The following is a 24,045-nucleotide window of genomic DNA, read 5'->3' on the forward strand; positions in this document are numbered from 1 at the left end:
AGACCACATTCTCATTTTCTTTTCTTTATTTGATGTCATGAGTGTTCATTTTTGAAACTACAAAATTGTACAAAAATGGCAAAATGTTAAAAGAAAAAAAAAAAACTCACAAAACAGTTTTGTACAAAAATACAGGATATCTATAGTTTAGTTTAATAAGACACAATGTTGAACACAGCACTTCAATTAAGGAACAGAAAACAAACATTCACTTGCTAGAGCTCAACTGGGCTCACACACACTAAACTGGATTAAGACATAACATTATTTATACTTTGTTTCTCTTGGAAAATAAGAATACCCTTTCTATAAGCCAAACCAACACATTTCCAGTTTAAAGTTTAGAAACAGGAATAGTCTTTTTGGAATAACTCAGTGACTGTACTGTTGTCATCTGAATCCAACACCTTTGCTCTTGAGCTTTGACTGATTACTTACTTAGCCCTGTACAGATTCTCAATAGAGAATCATTGTGGGCAATGTAATCAATAATCCACAAATCAGCAAGTATTTGAGACAATGTTATGGGCACCACTGTATATTTATTTAAAACTATTGTCAAGAATAAATTCATGCAACATTAAATTAGCTAGGATTAACTCTATTCTAATGGTACTCAAATAAATGCCCCCATTCCGCCTTACTTTGATGTTGCCAAGAAACAATGTCTAATGATTGGTTTTTATAAGCAGGCTCTAAAGGGTTATTTCAAATTGTACACATAACTTTAAATCAAGACATGTAAAAAAAAAAGCTCAGATCTGTCTTTCAGTAAAGTAAATGATACACTCAGGATCCTGGATGTTTATTTACTAGTACGAAGCTGTAGTGTGATCATCTGCTGGTTGTCAATGCACTCTCTGAGCTTGTCTTCAGTCAAAGTCAGTCTCTGTTCAAGTATAGCCACTGTCTGGGGGCGGGAGGTGAGGAATAAGAAAATAAAATGTATTTTAGTCCACGTTACAGATCTCCAGTTATCACAACACACAAGCAGATCAAGATATCTGAATCCAAGCATGTTTACTAAAACACAACATGATTAATGTTTCATACACGTACATACAGACACATGACAAGCCCACAGCTAGTTACAAACCCAGCCCATACACAGTATATACTATGCTATTGTATTTGTTTCTGGCTGCACACACAGATTCAGAAGCAGACAGAAAAGCCAGCTGTATCTGCTTTACATCCCGAATCAGTCCCTGAAATACGATTCCACACAAGATTTTGTAATGTTTTTAGCTCACTCCACCATGAATAAGCAACATTGTCCTGAATCAACCTATACTTGGAATGCAGTGTACATATCAAACTGAGCTAGTTTTGAACTCATTAATGGTTCATGTTTCAAGTGTTTTTGTGGACTATCAAATGGAGTGCAATGGCAACAGGACAATCTTTACAGCGATAGATGGATAATTTTTTTTAAGGAGAATCACCTAAAACCGAACGAGTTTCCAAAGCGAAAACATATGAAAATCATAGTATACTTGTCCCTGACCCCATGGGGGTAATGAAGTGGTTGGAGTTACCTTGCCTGTAGACTTGCCTTACATATATTGTCCAGATTGGCGACTGACAGGCTGAGCTCCACAGACTCATAGTGCTTCCGAGAGCCCCTTAGTTAATTTAAATGAAACTGCAATTGAATGTCACTGCAGTTTGGACTGTGCTTCCTTCCTCTTGCACAGACGAGTGCTTGGGAGTTGAAAGGCAGGAGATATGAACAGCATTCTGTTGCGGATGTACAAAATAAGGGTAATAGGTAAAAATGGGAGAGGAAGTAAATTAGGGTTTGCCAACAAACATTCTGATTTAAGCTCTAAACGCAACTGAAGATTTTTTTTTTTCATCCATCACTTCTTTCCATTATAAAAAAAAAATCTAATTTAAATACTCAATTTTATATTAAAAAATGTATATACAGACTTTTACAAAACTTTTGAAATGTGGTGAAGCAACAAGACTATAGACTGGAATCTTTATTTAATGATCAGGGCTTAAAAAAAAGAAAAAACAATATGCTATTACTGCCTATTTTAAATACCTTTCTAAAAACATATATTGTGAACTTGAAAACCATGTATACTGGTACTTTCAAATGCCCCCAGAGCATATAAAAGGATTTTTCTTGCATAAAAGAGACCTAAAATAATGAATAATATCTTAATATTAAGGGTTAGATGAGGGATTGAAATCATGTGGTCTAGGAGTGAGTAAAGCTACCACAGCCAACATAAAATTATGTTTAACCTTCAGGTCATCCCAGCTAGCATGCTTTGAACTACCATACAGGTACTTTCCATAGTTTATTTCTGTGCAGCATGAAATTGCAGACCTGTGCTGTCATCTGTCATCTGAGGCAAGTGTAGAATCTTTTGACAGAGACAAAAGACTATACAAGCCTGATTTTAGGTATTTCATAAAACACACAAATGCATAAAAACCTTGACTCAAGGACTGAAATCAACAGAACTCCATTATAATACATACAACAGCGCTATGTACAAGAACAGTTAAATATAGCACTGTCAATTAAAGCAAGGCTAGCTAATTTAAAAAGAAGGAACAATAGGTTATTTTAATACTGATCAAACAAAGGGCTCCGCGCAGCAATTTTTAGCTCACAAGCCCCCATACACAAAATACATCTGACAGACAGAGAATCAGTCTTGCTTGCATGGTTAGTGATTGCCATTTTTAGCTTTGCAATTTCATTTATTCTCTGTGAACTCTTAAGAAGAAGAAACCTCTTTTTGTATGTTCTAGTCACGGTTACGATGGCCTTGGGGGTTCTCGGACTACAGCGACTGTACTGTTCCAGCACAGGGATTGGGGTTATCACAACCCGGAATGGCGTGTTTTGTGCACTCCAACATGCGGTTGAGTCTGAGAATCGAGAGTCAGCAGGCTTCCTGAATAAATCCCCCGGGGTCAAGGAGCCATAACAAGATAACGTCTGCTGGTATTTCATGTTACAGGGAAAGGGTTTTGCATTTCCTTCCCTTTCTTCTCCACCAGCCAGAACCAGTGTGCTTTTCCAATCAATACAGTGTGCTTATCACACCATCATGCGCTCGCAAGCTGTGCTGCCGGCGATATCACTCACTCTGTATGGCAGAGGACAAACCAGTTTTATCAAAATCATCAGGGCTTTTCTTTATTTCTTTAATATTGTTTTTTTTTTTTTGCTTATTGTTTAACATGCATAGTAACATTTATCCTCCTGTAAATACAAAAGTGGAGCCACCATTGTCACAATCCCAACAAGCTTCATCGTCTGTGTACAAAAATCTAAGCATGACATACACACAGCACTGCCATACAGTTTCTCCATGAATCCCAGCTTCTGCTACTCTCTAGAACTTGTCATACAGCATGCTGTAGCTAATCACAATTGGCCAGTGGTTCTCTAGGCAGTACTGCATGTACATAAAGACAAACAACGACAGGCACCTCATTGTAAAACGACAGCAGGAATTCTACACTTTTGTCCTTGGCAGGAGCTTCAACATCCACAGCTTTTAAGGTTCAGGTAAAGTCTAACTTTTTGTTTTTGTTTTCTCTGAAGATCTTCTGTATAGTTTGTTGTTCAGCTAGATGAGAAGCGAGTACTAAATATAACATTATTAATACCAACGTTTTATGATTGGGGAGTCAGATCGGAAGTCCGGATGTCAATAATCATAATGTATTTACTTTTACTTAGGTTAGTATGTTACGAAACTCCAGAGACAAGCGGCACACTCGTGATTAAGCTAGTATACAAATATAAACTGCTACTAGATGTTATTTAAACTGATCCATGATACTGTGTTACACTTCTGTACTATTATTGGTTGAATGATAGTTTAACAGGAACTATTTTATGCGTACTGGCTGAAGTCCAATAAACTGTGGTTTCTTAGCTCAAATCCATTAAACATATTTCTAAATATTGCCATTTCTAACTACTGTTTGGAAAGTCTGCATCTTGTATGCCTTTCACATTGCCTCACTCTTTGAAATCTGTTTGTAACACAACAGTACAAAACATTACTAAAATAAAATTGATGCATACAGGAGCTTGTAACTTCAACACTTTGGGCTTGCCACTTTTCGATATTAATCGGTAAAGCTCGTTAAACATCGAAATCCAAATTTAGTTTGACTAAAATCAATTTATATAGGATAAACATCAGTAAAACCGCTACTTTTTATTTTCTTACCAAAAATAATCATTTAGAGATCACCTCTACTTTGTGTAGTTTTTATACTTACTGTCTGTCCCGTCTCCTTTCCGCTCTGAATGGCTAGGGGTCGCTGTCAATCATCTCAGTGGTACGTTAGTACTGTAGTTTCACTGTCACTGTCATTTCACCCTGTTGTGACAGATCTCGTTGACTGAAGCAGTGCTACAATGCTCTCATTCGCTTAAATAACTGTCAAACATCAAGACCTGCACCGACTGTGCATTTTCATTTGCCAGCTACAGCGCCTGTCATTCAAAGCGCCTACTTTGAAATTAGAAGGTTAAGGTGTAGGTAGGCTTTTGCTATAGGTATACAGTGACAGATACAGTTTGATGGGGCGCAAGAGGAAAACACTTAATGAATACTGTGCACAATACCCTGACCGATGGCTGAAGTCTCCGCGGCAGGACGACGCAGGCCTGACCTTCCAGTGACTCAGAGTCCAGCTGTGCTGAGCCTGAAGCAGGAGAGGGGGAGTTCAGACTCTGAATAAGTGCAAGTTAGTTCTGTTCAATTATCTCACGTTTTTGTTCTGTGCATATTATTTTTACTCGTAAATCTATGCTATAAAAGTCTGGGTTAATACACATTTATATGCTGCGTTTTCTACGGTTTATTTGAGACCATTTTTTTAATTTGTGTAGGTAGAAATCTGCTGTAGGTAGCTCTGCTGTGACCAAACGTTATTTCAGTTAGAATGTTGGTAACCATGGCTTTGTTACATGTTGAATATGGGGTTTCGCTAAATAAGACGTTTCTCAATGGCATAAAAAGTTTTGTTTTTTTTTTTTGTTTTTTTTAAAGCATAACAGTGGATTTCACCCATTCTCCGCTTGATTGGAAAAAAAGAAATCCTTTCTAAAATAAACATCGATATTAATTGTCGATTTGGCAAAAAAATAAAAATCGAATAGTAGCAAGCCTACTTATAACATATTTAATTTCTGCTGGCAAAAAAACTGAGACTTCTAAACAGGTGGGGTAAAGTGGTAGTCCAACAAACATCACAAAAGTACTGAATCCACAAAGATGAAGAATGAGGCTATAGTTTCTTGAAGAAAAGGTTACAGTATTTGATTTAGTGTGTGTTTAAACCTTACAAGATGTCAAGAGGCACCATTAACCCTTTGCGGTCCTATGTCAGACCAGGTCCAACATCATCAAAAAGACGTCATTCATAGGTCCCTAGTCGTTATTTCTGAGAAAAGCAGGAGAAAAGCTTTCAAAATTGCAGAGATAAGAAAGAAAAATCCTGAAAAAAATTAGAGGTGGATCCGAGCAAAACGCAGTCCCTTCACCACAGACATAACACAGACATAAACAACCAAGATAGCTGCTTCTGCATCCAACACTCTCATTTGCCAAGCTTTTTGAGATGTTATAGTAATAAAATAATGACTTGGATCGCATTATTGAGGAGTTTGGTGATAAATCAAGTGATCAGGAGATGATTTATCAGTATGTACGACTCAGAAGACGTATGTGAGAAATACAGCGAACAAGGGTGAAGGCCCTCCACCCCCTTGCTTTGTCTTGAGGTTAGGCATGGTGCAAGGTGGGTTTGCTTATTTAGGTTGTTGCTTTCATTGCTAATAAGGAGAGGAGATAAAGGGAGTCACCATAAGACTTTGAAGAAGTTGCCAAAGTGTGACTGGGAAGAGGAGAAGACCTGCCTGATAGGTTAGAAGGAACTGCTCCCTGTGAATGGCTGAAGGCCTGGAATGTCAATAAATGGTCCCACGTGTGTGTTCGCCTCTTCAACCCTGTCTTCATTTAGACCAGAGCTATTTACCACATGCTATCGGAGGTGCAGTGGCAAAAAAACACTTCCACTCACAATGGAAACCATCTGTTGCACTGCTCCCCTCCCGCCCACCCCCCAGGTAACGGACAAATACCAGCATCCAGGTCAAGCAAGAAAAACACATGGAAACATTCAACAGCAAAGGGAGCACACTGGCATGGTTTAATTTGTGAAGATCAGCACAGAGTAAACATCAAAATACTGGCCCCGAGCAACCAAAGGCTACAGCTAAACTAATCAGACCTGGAATGAATTGGGTTTCTTGTTGTACAGCATAACAAGTCACTTTTTAAAATACATTTTAAATGCATAAATGAATAATTATCCACATCCTTCCAAAAAAGATAAGATGGATCAAAAGCCCTCCTAGCTTTGTGGAGTGCCATTTTCTGAATGGGTTATGTTTGAATGTAATTTTACATCAGTGCTTATTTATGGCTCCAGCATAGGGATGCACTCAGTTATTGATATCAAAGGCTAAAAGATAATCCCTGCCCTAAGAAAGTTTCATTCCTTCTTTTTTTTTATCTTGCCAGCTGAAAGAGAAACAAGTTGTGAAGACGTTATCAGTTGTAGTGTCTGTTTATTCTAGCTTTTTCCAGTCATTGTGGATTAATTTAGGTACAAATAAACCCTCAACTTCTTATTCCAGATCACCTTTGTAGTCCTTAGTACATTATAATGGTTTTAACTTACCATAAACCTAAACACAACCAAATTTACCATTGCACCCTACCATGTAAAGAGATATACTAAGTCTGGTAGGTACAGTTTCTTAGTAATGCAAAAAAAAATAAAGAAAATGTAAGAGAAGTTACCTTAAAAATCTGTACCAATTTTACATATTGGGTACTGAGCAGACTGTAAAATTGGCTTCTGATTGCTTTTAGACAATTATAAATAACTGGTATAAGAAGCAGAGTCACATTTACTTTACAGCAGAGCCCAGGGAGAATGGGTTAAACCAATCACTTTTCTTCTGTCCGTATTTACTAAATAAATATTATGCAATGCTGAGTTTAATTGCCTTTCCGTAATCAATGACTGTCCGTATGTTTAAGATTAGACTAGCAACCGCTGTGCTAGTTTACAGTAGTGATACATTTTCCTTATAGACGATTTCTTTCATGTTCCACTGACTAATACTGTGAGTCAGCCTGTGGTAACAATAAAAAATAAATCAATAATGAAAGATTTTATATTTACAAATCTAAAGCTTATGAACAGCTCTGACTCCACCTGAATTGCCATCATTACACTTCTACAAGCCTGTTTGATATATATATATATATATATATATATATATATATATATATATATATATATATATATATATATATCTTTTGCTTTGTTTCAAACACTTAAGTATAAGAAAAGGTGCCCTGCCAGCTGGCTTAGTGGCTTTGTCAATTTAAAAAGCCACGCCCTAAACAGTCTTTACTCATTTGCTAGCCTCAGACTGACAGTCATCCAGTTTTTTGTTCTCTCTAAAACAATCCGGATTTCTAATGTATTTTAATTGTATTAACAAATACTTTAAAGTATACAGACTAGAAAGAAAATAAGCTTTTTTGTTGAATATTGGATCACCCCCATGGGTTTATAGCAAGCTAAAAGGTGCCACAATACATATATTGGGTTAACCATCCCCATACATAGTTAACCACAGGCACCAACCCCTTAAGAAAATATAACCTACTTTTACTCAGCGTCCTAATTCAATTGCACAGGCTGGGCCCTGCCAAGAATCCCAGTAAATGGAAAGTGCGAAACCAAACGATCGTCAGTTCAGAGACTCATTCCTGCTGTCACATGTATTTCACTTGACGTTCACCAGTTTACACAGCATGCAATTTACCATTTTGCTTTTAAGTGGCAACAATTTTGAAATGTATCAGCATGCGTCTATGGCAATTTTGTTTACTGCAAAGACATGACAATGGCAGGGATTATATATATATATATATATATATATATATATATATATATATAAAATATCATGGTGTCTACTTTATGTACTGTTTTTGATTGAAATAAACACTGTAACTACTGTATGGCATCCTGTGTTTTATAGTTAATTGACTAGGGTGAAGTAAGGCTTTCAAAATGTATTCTCACTTCTGGGATATTTTTCTACTTTAAGTGTTAGATATACTGGTTTTGATAACGTTTAGAAAATTAACACATATTCGAATACTTGTCTGAATCTTAAATGGATATCCGAACATGAAAATTCCACGTTCGTCCCAGCGCTACTTTCAGATAAAAACAAAACATTTATTTACTGCGATAGTGGTTTGAAAACGCTAGATAAGTGACCTTGAGTCAAGGCCTAATCACAGTGCAGTATTTTGTATGATTGAACTGAGCTGCAAGGTGAGCAGAAAAAGAAGCAATAAAGCCTCAAGAGTCTTGAGTTTCCCATTGCAGCAGCTTATTTGACGCCAAAGGATCTAGGTTTCTGAGTATTCAATTTCCCAATAAATGGAGACTAGATATCCCATGAAACAAGAATGTGAAAGAGTCTTTAAGAGACATAAAAGGATGAAATAAAACGCTCCCAATGTTATCTGCCAGTCAGTGAGTGTCTGTGTTATCTTACAGTCAAGGGCTATAAATAAAAACACCAGCCGACATTCACACACAAGCTGACATGTCTACACTGCCTTTATCAGAATACAGTGCTTCCATTTCCTCCAGAAAGAAGAGAGATGCTTTTCTAATGCATTCCTCCCCCCCCGCGGGAGCACAAGTTTATGGAATTAAAGGTCCATGTAAATGTTTTCACTAACACTCCAAACTGGACAGTCACCTCTTGGAAATGAGGACAGAGCTGTTTTCCATACAGCGCTGGTCTTGGGCTTTAATTCCACTAGATTGTTTTCTTTATGGCTTCTTTCACAGCCAAAGTTTTTAGTTCCGTGGCCATTTCCTTTTTTATTTCATGATTATACCTAGACCATCTTTTGTCTGTAAAGTCCTTGTACTCAGCAACAGCTATGCAGTTACAGTACCAACAAAGGCAAGGCACACTTAACTGCAGCTTTTAGCACTTTAAACCAGCGAGGTCTTTTATGTTTACGAGACTCCTCCATAGTTGTTTATAAATTAATGGAAATGCTCAAAAAGTTGAATATGCCCTATGGTGGTGACTGACAGATGAAAAAACACATTCCCTGCCCCTTACTTTGGCTGGCTGAAGTCTGCCAAGAAAAGGGGCCTCTTCAGTTAGCAAACAAAATCATGCAGTCTCCCTCCACAATATACCATTACCAGTGTAAACTGAAGCAGTCTCGCCTGATACACTGCCCACACCATCAGTACAACAATTAACAGAATGATGAAGTCCATTAGGGAAGAACGCATTAGCCCATCCCGAGGTGTCTACCCTTATAAGTGCAGTGACCCACTTAGTGACAATTAAAGCCACTGCAAAGGGCCCTTGATGCACACAGTCCGATTGTAATATTAATAAATGCACATGAAACTTAATGCAGACAATATCACAACTGTCACTTGGGTTATTATATAGATGCACATATTAAAAAAAATTATAACTAATGACTGTAATCAGTCTTCAAAGCTGTGAATAAGGCTTAGCTGGTACTCACATAGACAGATCAACTAGTTTTAAGAGCACTAGGATAGAAAGTGTTCTGTTACATAATAACTGGGACATGGTGGGGCTATTCTAACAGTGCAAACTCAAAGGGGAATTAAACTGGAATTTATGGTATACACCCCCATATCAACAGAGCCTTTTATAAATACAAGTGAATTAAAAAATGTGTTTTTTGTAATGAAACTAGAGTTACTACAAAAGAAAAACCTGGTAAGGTAGTGAACGATCCCTAAATAACACAACAGTAGAAAAGGGACATGCAACCAGTATGCCAGAACACTTCAAAATCTTAAAACACAGTAAACTCTGTGGCAGAGGCAATTATATACTGCCTTCTTCAGTGCTGAAAGAACCATTCAAATAAGAGGCAGCTATAAGGAGTGTGCATTAGTTCAAATCAGGGCTAAATGTTAAACAAGGATCTCAGTGACATACGTCCCAAACCATACCAGTAAAGACAAATCCAGAATCATGCATAAGAACGTCTGACAGACAGTACAGACTGACAGACATAGCGAGCGAATAATAAAAGAAAGAAAGAAAGAAAGAAAGAAAGAAAGAAAGAAAGAAAGAAAGAAAGAAAGAAAGAACTAAAAGCACCACCAAATGGATTCTGGCTTCTAATTACCTGGGTAAGGACATCCAGCTGGCACACTATATGTTCCAGGGTGCTAGCCAGGGCTGCTGGAACCCCGTTGTCCTGAGGCTGCTGCTGTCGTGAGGTTGGAGAGGAGACAGAGGTATCTTTGGGAACCTGTGAGGGACGGGTCTGGCTCACACTCCTTTTCTCAACATGGGAAAGTGGAATGTCTGAGAAGTCAACTCCTTCTGAGGACTGTGACCAGAAAAAAAAAAGGACAAAGAATTGGAAAAAAATGTAAAATAGTGTGTAAAAAAGTGTAGTTTAGTTAGATTTAGAAAACAACATCAAGCACGGGGTCATTCATAAGCATAAATACAGTAAACATCACTGATGCTTGACCTTGTGCTTTGCAAACACTGTGAACCAGGTAAGCTTGCATTTTCACTGACTGACTGGTTTTGATAACATATAAGACTATAAACTTGCCTACTAAAATGGATAAATAGCACAGTAGAAATGAGTCGTTCACTTTAAGAAACATCCAATATCTACCAGTATGTCCATAATCCTCTGGTATATGAAACAATATCCTTTGTAAAATCTGCACACTCAAGCAAACAAAAAAAAATACACACACATCTTTTATATATTAAGCAACAGTCTCCAATAACAAAACCGGCAACATTTCAAGAACAGTAATTCTTGCTTTAAACCATTTCGCCTTGAGCTATCCTTAACATCTGTTCAACAGGTGCTGTAAAGGCAGATTACTGATCCAAGGTACAGTGAATAAATATGTATTGTATGATGCTGGTGACAGGGAGGCAAACAAAAGACAACAAAAGGTTGGCAGGGCAGTCTCTCACAGGCTCCCAAAGATCATTATAAAATAAACACATGGGTATGGCATGTATTCAGATGCTTTTCGAAAAAAATAAACTGTTACACATTTTCTCACATTTTGTATTTTATTACATTTTTTTCTTACAGTAGACGCTGAAGTTGGGGGAGCCGTAGTGGAGACCGTGCTATTTGTTTTCTGCCTCATAACAAGGTTGTGGTTGGGAATTATAAGGCAAATGAGAGCCCTGGCCATACTGGGTAGTGTCTAAAAGACTGCCACATAAAAGGGAGCAAGTTATGAAAAGGTAACAAAGTTCTTCCTTTGTGGTCCAAAGTTTACAGCTAGTCTGCGACGACCAAAACTTAAAATCCCTGTCTTGCAAATTAAAAAAGCCAAAGTGGTAGACACCATGCCACCCAGGCTCAACTGCTGACTTGATCTCTATCAGAGATTTCACCTGGTGGTCCTTCTTTCTGTGTATATATCGCACTGCTGGTCTTATAGTTTTACATTTTCCATGTTAAAATTCAAATTCAAAAGCAAATTTTGGATTTCCTCAGATTGATGAAGCATAAAACTTGTGTTTTGTTTGTCCACAGTTATCCACACCTGTATCTGTAGCAGCACACTCTTAATCATGATTTCCCCCCTTTTTTATCTGTTCCATTATGGCAAAAAGAAAAGGAAGCACTAAATTGTATTTTGTTTTTTTATAAGGTTAGAAAACCATGTGGCTTGAAGGTAACAGGAAGCTGCTACATCTGAAGCCTATTTATGGTTCTTTTGTGTGCAGTAATCCAGCAGGTATGCTCTGTGTGAGGCTGGATTCACAAAATTCAATTACATTCTTAGATGGGAAAGGGAATATAAGGAAGGTATAAGTACATACTGTACAATATAGAGAGCAAATCTGAAGCAATATTTATTTGTAGTTCATAGTAGTTTTTAGAAATAAGACATTGTGCTCAGAAGAGAAAAGTACTAGACCTTCTAGCATATTAAATTGATATTATATAAAAATCACAGGAAACCGACCATTCTTGAAAAAATAAAATTGGATCTCTGCATATTTCTTCAAATACATGGAACAATAGGTTAGCTTTATCTGGAAATTGAGAAACATCTGGTTATCAACCGATTTGTTAAAAGCTAATTAACTGGGAAACAGAGTGTGCAGAATTAAACAAATTAGTGACTTCCCCAGGTTTACCACCCCTCAATGTTTCGAAGTGTTACAGACAGACCCCCCTGCAGTGTTCAAGAAACCCATCACTTTACCTACGCTGTATCCCGTGTTGTTCACATCACTGCATTTGTTTTCAACATATTCCCAACGGTTTTGATATTTTTTTCATCAATACGTTTAAAAATGTAACGCTGCTATACGGACAATACAGGACAAAGCAAAGGTGCTTTCCAAGGTGTTCTGTAACATTTGAATACATCTTAGTCATGCACTTTACATTAAAGGTTTTTTTCATTGGCTCTTAGAAATGGCCTGATCTCCATCATAAACCCAGACTGGTTATTGGAGCACACGCTGCATGGCAAAAAATAACAATTTATCAAGCAATATGGATCTGGTCCAGAGTACACAGATTGCAACATCGATAGGTTTTTTTGGTTTTAAACAATAGAGCACTGTTGGTCTCATACAGGAATCACAATGTCAACACAGGTAATTACTGTATGACCTACAAAATATCAGGCAGTACCTGTATCTTTATTTAAAAAGCCAAAAAAAGCAAAGCAGAATATAATAAGTAGAAGTGACAAGTTGTGCACGATGTGCTGCGTGTGTTAAACGCAGTTCCGACTGGAATCCGAAATTGCTTTGGATCGAATAAAATCACAAGCACTTTTGTTAGATTAGTTTACTTCTCTTACTGTGTCTACATCATCACCAGCTCATAATGGACAAAATGACCCTTTTGTGCCTAATAATGCATGTAAAAATGATTTCTGACGACAAAACGGATACTTATGGACTGCAGATGTATTCAAACTCAGATTATTGATTTCACACCAATCTTCTCTAATAAAGGCAAAGCTTCTTTTTTATTTTATTTTTTTTAACACAAAGACTTTAAAAAATGTAGACAAGTTTGTCATTGCCACAGCTTCTCTTGCGGTCACTTCTTGAATGCCTTATGTAAAAGAAAAGCTTTGTCAGCACCCAGCAAAACAGATATGCAATTTGGTTTTGAGGCTGATCAAATAAATAAGTGTTTTTCGGACATCCGCAATGGCACCATTTGTGTCACCAGCAGGTTGAAATCTCTCTCTCTCTCTCAAAATGTTTGTTGTAATTATCCCTTATCGGCTTGCGATTGTGTGTGTGTTCCGTTCACACTGGCAGCCGAAAAGGCAGGGGGACAGCTTTATTTACCCTCATTTCCTGCTAGAGGGAGACAAACAACATCCCATCCCATCCCTCCCCACAAGGAAATTAGATTTTCAGTTTGTACAGTATCCACTTCCAAACTGGTTGAGATGCCATAAATCTGGTGAAAAAAAAAACTGAAAAGCCCCCAAGCAAACAGTAGCAAGGCAAAATTAACTATTGGTGAAGAAATTAGCTGTTAGCAACAGCCACATAATAAACCTGCTGCAGCTGCTTACACATATGTCCATTTACAGCATGTGATTCACAATGCCTTATGATACAACAGATGTAATGAATCACCTGGACTGGAAAAACTAACAGTGGAAAAGTTGCCTCAGGACATTTGAAATGTATCCTTGGACAAGAAAGACAAAGCCATTATTGCCAATGTTAATACAGCCATATAGTTAACTTTTACCATGGAAAAAAATATTTCTTAAAGATTTTGATTAATGCATTTTGAGTGTATTAATGCATTATGAATGCAGAAACATTGATCACTGGTGTCAGAAGTTAACCGTTTCAGTAGCTTGGGCAATAGAAATCAAACAAGTCTATCTTGGACTCTCAAAGGTATTCAGTGGAATGTATATGTTTGATCTCTAAACCTACTACCATGTGTTCTGGGGAATGAAGATAATACTCTTCTGTCTCCAGCCCTGTCCACAGACCTGATAACAGAAGACAGACTCCTTCTATGCTGCCTGGTTGCTTATCTGAGCTGGAGTGCCAGGGAGGTTTTGTTACAGGCTCAGTGTCTAGCAGAACGGCTCCTCCTGCTTTGAAGTAAGAGTCAGCAACCTTTTTTTTTTTTTCTTTCAACACTCAGCTACCATCAATCCGACTTTAGGCACGCTTATTGTATGTCTGCACAGGGTTATAAAAGAAAGGAACAGCAGAGGCGGACACAAACCAGAAGGAAATAAGGGCTTACAATGCATGTTACTGTACTCTGTCCAGTTCACTCTTGGCAAATCCTTACAAGCTCCTAAAATACTTCTTCATTCAGCACAGTTTCATTTTCGAGAAAAAAAAAATACAACATCAATTCTTGCTGGTCTACGCAAGTGCCTCTCTCAGTTAGTTTCATTTATAAATGTAGCCCCCCACCCCCACCCCCCCCAGGGGGCCAAAGATTTTTTTGGAAACCCTACAAGTATGGCCACACTGCACTGCGGTTTCTGTCTCCTGTGTATCACAAGCATTATTATAAATAATTTGTTCTGACCCTAGCAGTCTCTGGAGAACTAAATGTTGCCTTCAGAACATCAAACCAATTCTAGATCCAGAACAAAAAGTGGCATATGTAAATGATTTGCATCACACTGGCCTGCCAAGACTATACAATATACAGATAACCACCCATTCCTTGTGAATCTATATATTCAGATACCTGACATGGACTAAAGTGAGTTTTAAATGATCCTTCTAGTGCTCTCCCGGCTGAATGGTATTTTAGGTTCTGCCCTCTCTTCATGTTTCCTTAGGTTTCTAATGATTTTAGACATGTCTCACCACAGACAGGATTAATTGAATGTTGTGTTACACAATGATGCAGCTCTGAAGAATGTAGTGTTTTTCCCCACTCCTTCCCACACTTAGAAAAAAGCTTCGTGCTCTAAAAGAGTGCTGCAGTGGTATCCTGGTAGCACCGATGTTAAAGCAGTGTGGGGATCAAATAGGACATGATCTAGGAACATTGGCTCACACATAAGGAATATTCAAGCAATTACCAAGGCGATAGCTTCTTTTTATGCCAAGTGCAGGATTTAGTTAGCTCATTTTTTCACATACCCTGAACCAGCCAGTTTTAATTGTGTGTGGTGCCAGTGCTCTTCAGTGCAGATTCATACACAAACTACATACAGTACACCCACCCTTTTGCCAACCTACCTAATTTTGAAAGTCAATCCAGTGAAGTATGTTCCCTCTTAGTAGGTAATGTAAGTAACATACGTATCATCTTGGCCGCCTTCTGATTCCACTTTCGTAATTTGAAAAAAGACGAAGCTGGTGTTATATCTGGGATATAGATCCAGGATACAAAGTTTCAGTTTGACCAGTTTGGATGGTCAAACTGATCGAGTTTGTAATATCCAGAAACCCACACATCTATAATATGACACTAACATTACCAATGTACCTCCAGATGTTTAGGGTTAATGAATGCCATCATCCAAAAGTACCTAAAATGTTCCATAGTGACTGTTACTGGGTTGTATATTTGTTTACAGTTTTGAAAAACAATTTGGTTAAATCTTTCGTCATGGTTTTTAAAGTGAACTGAGCAATGGAGCACATAATGCTGACACATTGTTATCCCTCAATGCATTGCTTCTGACAGATGGGAGCAAATTATTCATACTGTAGCTACTGTGGCAAACCAGGGTAAGCTTGCCACTTTCGGGACCTTTTCACACTCGTCTTCTCGTGTAAAATGAACACTCAAAAAGCACAGGTAGGTTTCAACAGGGCAGGACCTGTATATTTATTAACACAAAACAAAAGCCTAAACTGATTCCAAGTTTTAACTAGAACCGGATGGCTAAGCTGTTTACCGATAACCATAACCAAAACCGTCCCCATCCCATCTCAGGTCTGACCACACAGGTCTCTTCTCTGACCTTAGCTTTAACACAGACACAGACCAACATTTTGACATGCTTATATACAACTGCCTACTAAATTACACACAGAGTCAGCAGTGAGGAGAAGCAGTCCCTGCCGGTTTTGCCTCCTTAACCTACAGAAGTGCCAGAGCCAATGAGATGCTCCCTTCGGAATCTCAATAGAAGACTGGCAACTCGGCACAAACCGGGACGTGAGTCTGCGCTGTATGACTCACCCTGCACACCACTCCGCTGCGCTTTTACCAGGTGAGCCACTCGGGGGACCCCTTTTTATTATTTCTAAATGAAAGCTGAGGTAATGGAACAAAAAACAAACCTGCACAAACTCAGATGAAAGTCTCATTAATACTGCAACTACTGCGGAAACGCCTGCACTCAAAAGGTAAATGCGCAGCTTCCTGTGCACCCAGCCTTTTATAGTTACATTAATAACGAGGGGGGTTCTTCTGGATGAAATCCCCATTTGTCAGTGAAAAACTGCCGATACCGACAGCTACTGTCTGGATATAACTACTTTCTATTACAACATCCACAGCATGTACGGCATGCAATTTTCGTGTGATAAAAAAACCCACAGCTTTATTCATCTTCTGGTGCCCACAACCCATTTAAAGGGGCAGAGGCAGAGTCCTCCATGTCATTAACAAACTGAACATTTAGCAACTGGTCATTAACTTCCACCTATTGTACTTTCAGGGAGATCTGTCCAAAACTGTGATTAACACTGTGGTGTGGGATTAAATAGGGACAAACGGGGGGGCTAACACCTGCTTTCCAAATAAAAAGTATGAAGAAGATTGTTTTCCTTGGAAGATTTGGAGGATTGACATGCATTACACATGTCAAATACATTAAGACATATTCGATGTACAACCTCTTGATAAGCCTGCTCCAAGATAATGGTTATATGATTGAACTATTCGTATGCAAACCCGAAATTCTATGTCATGTTAGACAGACGGTGCATATAAACAAAATAATGAGATGCAATCTAATAATCCTTCTCCCTGCCTAGCTCTAGGGTCTGTTAATACAGCATCACGCTCTCTTTGTTTATTGTTCCATCTGATTATCCAGCAGGGGGACACTTTAAATGAAGGACACAGGAAATTGTCTGGCAAATCCTGCTGCAACAAAATTTGTATTTATGGCACAGCAGGTCAAGAAAACGACGCGCTGTAAGAGAGCAGAGGCTGCAGTGAATTGCTCAGTAACGGATGTTCATTGTTAGCGAAGCAAGCTCACCTCCACAGCTCTAATGAACCGAGCCTGCTGCGCAGACAGATGGTTTCTATGTTCGCAGAAGCGGGGCTGCCCTCAGGCACTTCATGCATCTCCAATTAGACAGGTTTTCAGGTGACCTCTGAAGGTAAACCCTGTACCTCCACTTGGAGGAGACACACCTGGAACAGACAACTGAGACAAAACCTCTCTGGAGGATGTGAATTGAAAAGATATCCTTTCAACAAAGCAATTTCACGTCAATTAGGCAGTGCCCTGCTGTACGAATACAGCAGTCATAGGCTGAATCAAACCAGAACAAGGAGAAAGAGACAGAGAATAAATTAATTATTAGACAGATGGCTCAGTTTCTCAAGATGCTGCCTTTCACTGCTCCAGTATTTACATTTTACTGGACTGTTTTGAGGTGCAAAAAAAAAAAAAAAAAAAAAAAAATTCGATATATATAAAACAATCTGCCTCAGAATTATTTCAACTTCAGCACCTGAAAATCTACAATTAATTGCCTTTGGCCTCTGACTTTTTGAAAAGTTTTCAGTTTATCAGACAGAATGTTTATGTTACTGGCTGGCAAATTAGGAAGGTGACAGTCACAAAGGTCACAAGAACACAAGAACATAGCTAAATTAAACCCACGTGTTATTTTCAGCAGTGAAATTAATTAGCATGTCGGAAGCTTAAAAGGTTTATTTAACTTACATTAGACTATAGAATTTCAAAAAAAATATATATACAGTATATAATCATCCGACTGTAAACACGTAGGTGAAGATCTTGACATTACAGCTTGTCAGATAGACTTGAGACAGAAGCAATGAGTCTGTCAGTCAGTGACACCTGATAAAACTATGTTGTTCGGTCAGATTTAAGATCTTGCCTGTCTGAATAAAAAAGAAGGAAAAGGCAATCTAGCCCTAATGAATGAAAATGAGCATGTTTATTAGAGTGTAGTTACAAGGCTTTAATCTTCAGAGGAGAAAGAGGAAACCGACTTGCAGGAAGGATGTGTGTGCACTTCCATACTCTACACTCTACACGTGATCAGAAGCTTCAGCCGAGAGACAGACATCACCATTGATGTATGACCGATGTATTTAATGAGCAACAGAAAAGGGTAGCATTTAAAATCAGTGCACCCAAATGCCCCCTTAGTTGCCTATTTAAGAGGGCAGATCTATTTTGTTTATTGAAAATCTCTTGATTTTCTAGCAGTGCAATTAGGCACATGTTCAAGTCGTTTAACTTGACAGACCACATCCCAGTGTTACGGAGACCCAGGAGAAGGAGCACATAGAGTTAGATAGGAGGGGAAAAAAAGAAAAAAGGAAAGCATTGCATATTGAACTGGTTAACTGATTGCAGTCAATTAAAATGGTATTCAACTGTATTATCCTTTGCCATTAACCAAACAGATTGTAATCCAAGTCTTTTGGCCACTGATTAAAATTACGGCAATCAGACCACAAGTCACTTTCCAGACCTCTGTGATCCCAATGAACGTCACTTCTAGTTTCTTTAATTCGCTCGTGAACTAATGGTGTGCTATTATTCTTTAATAACACATCTATTTTTAAAGATAATTCTGTTACAAAAAAAAATGGACCATTAAAAGGTGGCAATGAAAATCTATCTGTCCAATTTCTCTAGACAGAAAAATACATAAAATTAGAGAAACATACTAACAAAAACAACAGCTTCTTTCAAAAAGTATTCCAAGCCTCAAAAACACTATCAATACAGAAGAAGTTAAACCTAAGGTAACCCATCACAACATGCTGCCAGATAAAATGTATGGAAGGCCAACAGGTTTCAAGTCCAAACTCATCATCGTGCAGCAAACATCAAACTTTAACATGTTTGCCATGGTTAAGGTTAGAAGTAGGTCTATTCTAGGATTTTCCACTTAATATCTTGGAAATCCATCAATTAACCAGTTTTTGACATTAACAGTTACATATACAGTGCACAAATTAAGTGTCTTTGACCATAGCAGTTTAAGACGCATGATGGCACAAAACGTGAAGAAGTTGCGTGTCACCTGTTCTAAATGCGTGTGTACTTTATTCTTGCTGAGATGTTATCCCTGCTGCTGCTGATTACCACTGGCCTCCTTCGCCGTTCAACAAGTAAAGAGTGTCTTAACACAATACATTTCTACTCTCCCATATGGAGAGCAAAACTTTTAACTGTCTACTGAGCAATCGTGCAGGGATAAATTAGTTAAATGAGGTTCTTTTATTTTAATCTCCAGAAGGACGGCAGTGTCAGACAAAAATTGTTGCCCTGGCATGCAGCACACGTCACAAACTAGGTTGATAGAAATCTGCACATTCAACCTGTTTCTTCACTGAACTCTGCCTTGTCGGCTGGATCATCTTGAAGAACAGAGACAGCTAGCATTAAAAAGATAAAGGAAAATAAATTATGTTTGGAATTGAAACAAGGTGTAGTATTTATTCCTTGATAAAAGCCTGGGTCTTTCACCCCAAAAGGACATTGTTTTGGGATGTGTTGAGCAATCACTACTCCTATCTGGTGTCTGTTCAGGGTACAAAGAAAACTAATTCTATTGGCTCTGGCTTGGTTCACAGCAGCTGCATCCAAATGTGCAAATGATTTAACAAGTCAGTGGCCTGAGCAAGCATAACAGGTGACAGCACCAGTCAAACATCACAATTATGACAATAAAATATTATGGTATATGTAAAAAGGAATAATCAATGAAGCCTAGTTTTAAACAAGACCACTAGCATTACATCAAGATTTGCATGACAGATGACATTCCTTTTAAAAACTATTTTTAATTAGACAAACGAGCAGTCCTTAGTCCTTGATCAACAAAATTATTTTAGTGTATTTTCTCAGTTACTAAATTAATGAGCAAATTACATTTTCCTGGAATACCGACTCAATTCAGTGGAAGGGAAGGGGGGGGGGGGGATTTTAATATAATGAGAGCACTGTTCTGTACAGCCACTTTTAGCTCAATGATAATGTTTTTTAAGAGGGCATCATCATACAAGCTGCATGCCAGTCCACATTAAAAATGCAGGCCCTTTTTAGCAAGCTAAATGAGTCTATTACTCACAATGCAAACATCTTTCAAATCTCCATTTTCAACACAATCAGTTTCAGTCAGAGGAATAAGACACAATCCAACTAGCAATACTACATAACTATCAGTGCTATGTAGACTGCACAGCTTCGTGACATAACATCCTTGCTACGTTACAATGTTGGAATGCATGGCAATACACAGATGGCATGTTTTACACTGTTCAAGTGCTCTGTTTCTTTCATTACTAATGTTATGATATTTCACAGTTTGAGACCACTGCTAACAATCCAAGAGAATTAACCCTAACCCCCATCGCCAGGGTTGTATTTTCCTTTGTTTTGGATTCCAGTGAGTGCGGGAAGCTGAAAGATACGGTCGGAGGAGCATTGTGTTAAAATTGCAGGCCTTCCTTACTGTATACCTGCCTTCAATGTTTGGAGGAATTCAAATAAAGCACTTTGTTACACACATTCCTTTCAACTTCACTCCAGTCCAGGTGTACATGGCAGACAAAACAAAGCCGTTGTTCCTGTTTTTAATAAAGCATACAGTACACTTTAAATTAAAATGTTAGAAACACCAGCCACTACAATTATTGAGCAGGTTGTTTATTACTAGAACAAATAATTTAGAAATGCTTAAAGAAACGTAATAAATTCAATGACAAACGTTTTCAACTAGAAATCTTTTTTAATGTCTCCTATCATTTAAAAAAATACATACTATGTACCGCTTACTAGCTTGCACTCTGCCTGTGCTCTGTATGGAAATACTCTTTTCATGGGATGATGACACTTCACTGAGGCTTTAATCTGGTAAAACGTGGGACAGACTCGCAACGCTCAAAGTATTAGAAGCACTATTTTATCTAAACCATGAATGAGCAATACCCAATATCGCAAAGTAAAGGAAACCTTGAAATACTTTGAGATCAGGTTTCTTTTGCTTATGCACAAGATTATTTAAACTTGCATCACTTTTCCTGAAGATAAAGGTACAACCTTGACCACTGTGTACAGATATACATGGCGAGGCAGTTCTTTAGAGCAAACGGGATGTTTCCTAACACAGCTGAAGTTCTTACCTCCGCTCCGCGTGACCTAGAAGAGGCCCGAAGCGATGACCTTGACTGTCTTTCCCCGGATTGGACTGCACCATTCACACTGGTGGCTCTTTGTTGGGATCTCAGCACCTCTTCATAATCTGCAGCGTCAAAGTTAGTTTTCCACACCATGACCTGAGGAAAAAACAGGGTTATCAATATCTTTCAGATACTGTACCGAATATGCCTTTGAAAGTTTGCACACAATATACATTAGAATGTTTCATTATAAATACAATGTTTCCATGTCCAAGGCACGGTGACTGAATGGAATTCAGGGATGCAGTGTAAGAATAGAAGCGGATGCAGGTAGGTCTAGTGTTTTAAAGCTCTGATAAATAAACCATTAGGAAATTATCAGCTGGGGCTTTATGCTGCAGGAGTACAATACGAGGCTCTTCAGCACAATTAACCTTGTTAATTTAATAAGCAATAAAAAGAGCTCAGCATAATAAAACATTTACTGGCACATTAAAAAAGTAGAGATTAGGAATATTACCTGATAAAGTACGGGATTGCAAAACATGGGACCCAAATAAAGTAAATTCACACACACATATATTTTCCCTTCTTTTTCAAGAAAAAAAAACAGAAACATCTCTGCTTATATAGCTTGCTGGGCACAGACTACGAAGCACACTACTTTAATCATTTTATTTGTGCTACTAGGGTAAGTCTGTTTTTGGTTAAAAAAGAAAGACAAGCTGCTCCCATCAAAATTATATATACACACACAGTAGATATGTGTTAATAAATACATGCATCTAATTTCACTTAGGTTTGTTTACTAAAATATTATTTTGAACGGTTGATAAAGTGCGCCGTTCCTAGCTGTTTTCCTGCCGACCACATACAAAAAAGGAATCCCTCTCTTTCAGACAGCTGTCCCCTCACTAAATCGGAAAAGCTGACTAGCGTGGATGCCAGAAAATTAAGAAGCTGAACCCTGTTTATCTTTCAACAAGAAAAGTACTGTGCAGTGCAAACAGATCCTGCAGGTACTCAACTGAGACATTTCACTCAACATCCACCAGCCTGTGGTTTGCTCTGTGTTTTAATCTATGGAACAAATTCTTTCACCATGCGCTCCGAGGACTCAAATGACCTGTTTACTTAAAACACAGTGCTCATTGCTGGGGCTTTGGACATAGGCTGAACTGCTGGCTCAGAGCTTTGGAATGTGGGAATTAAGAATCAGGGATGAGATCCTGTTTTTATTTTTAAAAGGTTTGTCCTTATTTTAACAAGCAGTGCAATGTGAGTCTGGAGGCTCTGAGGTTTCATCCCTACACAGGGACAACCTAGACCTGTCTTAGTAATATGTACAGCATGGCAGTGCCATAATTATGATTTCATTGGTCAAAGTCTGAAAGGACTATATTACAAGTCATGTTTTCATTACAAACGATTGAAGTAAGGAGCCTTTATTTTTATCTGTAATTAAGGACATTTGCTGAAGTTGCCAACTGGTGAAGTTAATTCAATAGAATGAAACCACACATCATGGGATCAATCGTTTCAGTAAGTTGTGAGTTACACTATGTTGGGGTAGAGAGACCTCATAGGATTGTCAAGAGTGCTATCTATAGCTTCCTATAAATATTCATAAAATGCATTAGGCGTTGAGTGTTGTTCTAAACGGTGCTCACAATCTATTCCAATAGCTTTTTTTACCCAGTTCTAATAGTACAAGGACAGGACTGTATTGACTGACCTCTGAATACACAGGCTTCACATTATTTTGAAATGGTCAGGGACTAAAGCCGGACAAAGCAACAAGATCAGAACTGGACAGACTGCATTTAGTGAGGAGAGCAGTATTATCATGTACGACTTATAAGAAACCAAGTCAAGCAGATCAAAGTTTTGGCTCGTGCCTTCATCAATGCACCGATTAAAAGGAACTGCGGTGATATTATTACAGTATATCAGTTAGAAGGGGGAAGGTCCCTGTTTATTGTGAGAGCGATGAAAAGTGGAATGAAAAAAGGAAGGGAGAGAAAGTGGGAAAAAAATGGGAATATAAACCAGAGCTGCACCACATTCTGTGTTTTAAAGGACTGCATTCATTTTAAACAGAGCCCCATCAAAAAGAATAAGAGCTGGCTTGGACTGCCATTACCAGCAGGGGCCTAATATTGCCCTCGATATAGAGACTCATTTGTGCAGTGGCTCGTAACAGTCTTAAGCATGTGATGCTAGCTATCTCTAAGACACTGAACTTTTAATGTAGTCTTTTTGAAAAAGGAAAGACAGACATTCACCTGTTCATCGGAACCACCCGAAGCAAAGTAATCCCCAGCCCTGGAGAAGGCCACACAGGTAGCTGGACCCTGCAAGATACACAAAGCATATCAGCAACACAGAAACTAGAGTACAATACAAGATTACATGCAATAGAAACATTTCAAAAATTTTATACTGCTGAGTCTATTATTGCAAATGTACACAATGCTAGTAATGTATACAGTAGATCTGTTAAAAAAATACAAAGAATGCACTTGTTAGTTCAGAATATCAAATCTATTAAATTATA

General features: G+C 38.2%; 1 protein-coding gene across 4 annotated transcripts in view; it reads right to left on the reverse strand.

Annotated features, from left to right (window-relative positions):
- LOC117413866 (POC1 centriolar protein homolog A-like) overlaps positions 1 to 24,045 on the reverse strand; it is a 40,884-nt gene continuing 16,839 nt past the window's right edge. For 2 of the 4 annotated variants that reach the window (XM_059000160.1, XM_059000159.1), the window contains exons 8-12: positions 23,774 to 23,842; positions 21,492 to 21,644; positions 10,293 to 10,499; positions 4,616 to 4,695; positions 1 to 910 (exon numbers count right to left, since the gene is read on the reverse strand). In XM_059000160.1, the coding sequence (XP_058856143.1) occupies positions 883 to 910; positions 4,616 to 4,695; positions 10,293 to 10,499; positions 21,492 to 21,644; positions 23,774 to 23,842 (537 nt within the window). In that variant the 3' untranslated portion in view covers positions 1 to 882. The remainder of the gene's footprint in view (positions 911 to 4,615; positions 4,696 to 10,292; positions 10,500 to 21,491; positions 21,645 to 23,773; positions 23,843 to 24,045) is intronic. The other 2 variants (XM_059000161.1, XM_059000158.1) reach the window with 1 other exon arrangement.

This window comes from Acipenser ruthenus, chromosome 25 (genome assembly GCF_902713425.1).
Source record: "Acipenser ruthenus chromosome 25, fAciRut3.2 maternal haplotype, whole genome shotgun sequence".
Lineage (NCBI taxonomy): Eukaryota > Metazoa > Chordata > Actinopteri > Acipenseriformes > Acipenseridae > Acipenser > Acipenser ruthenus.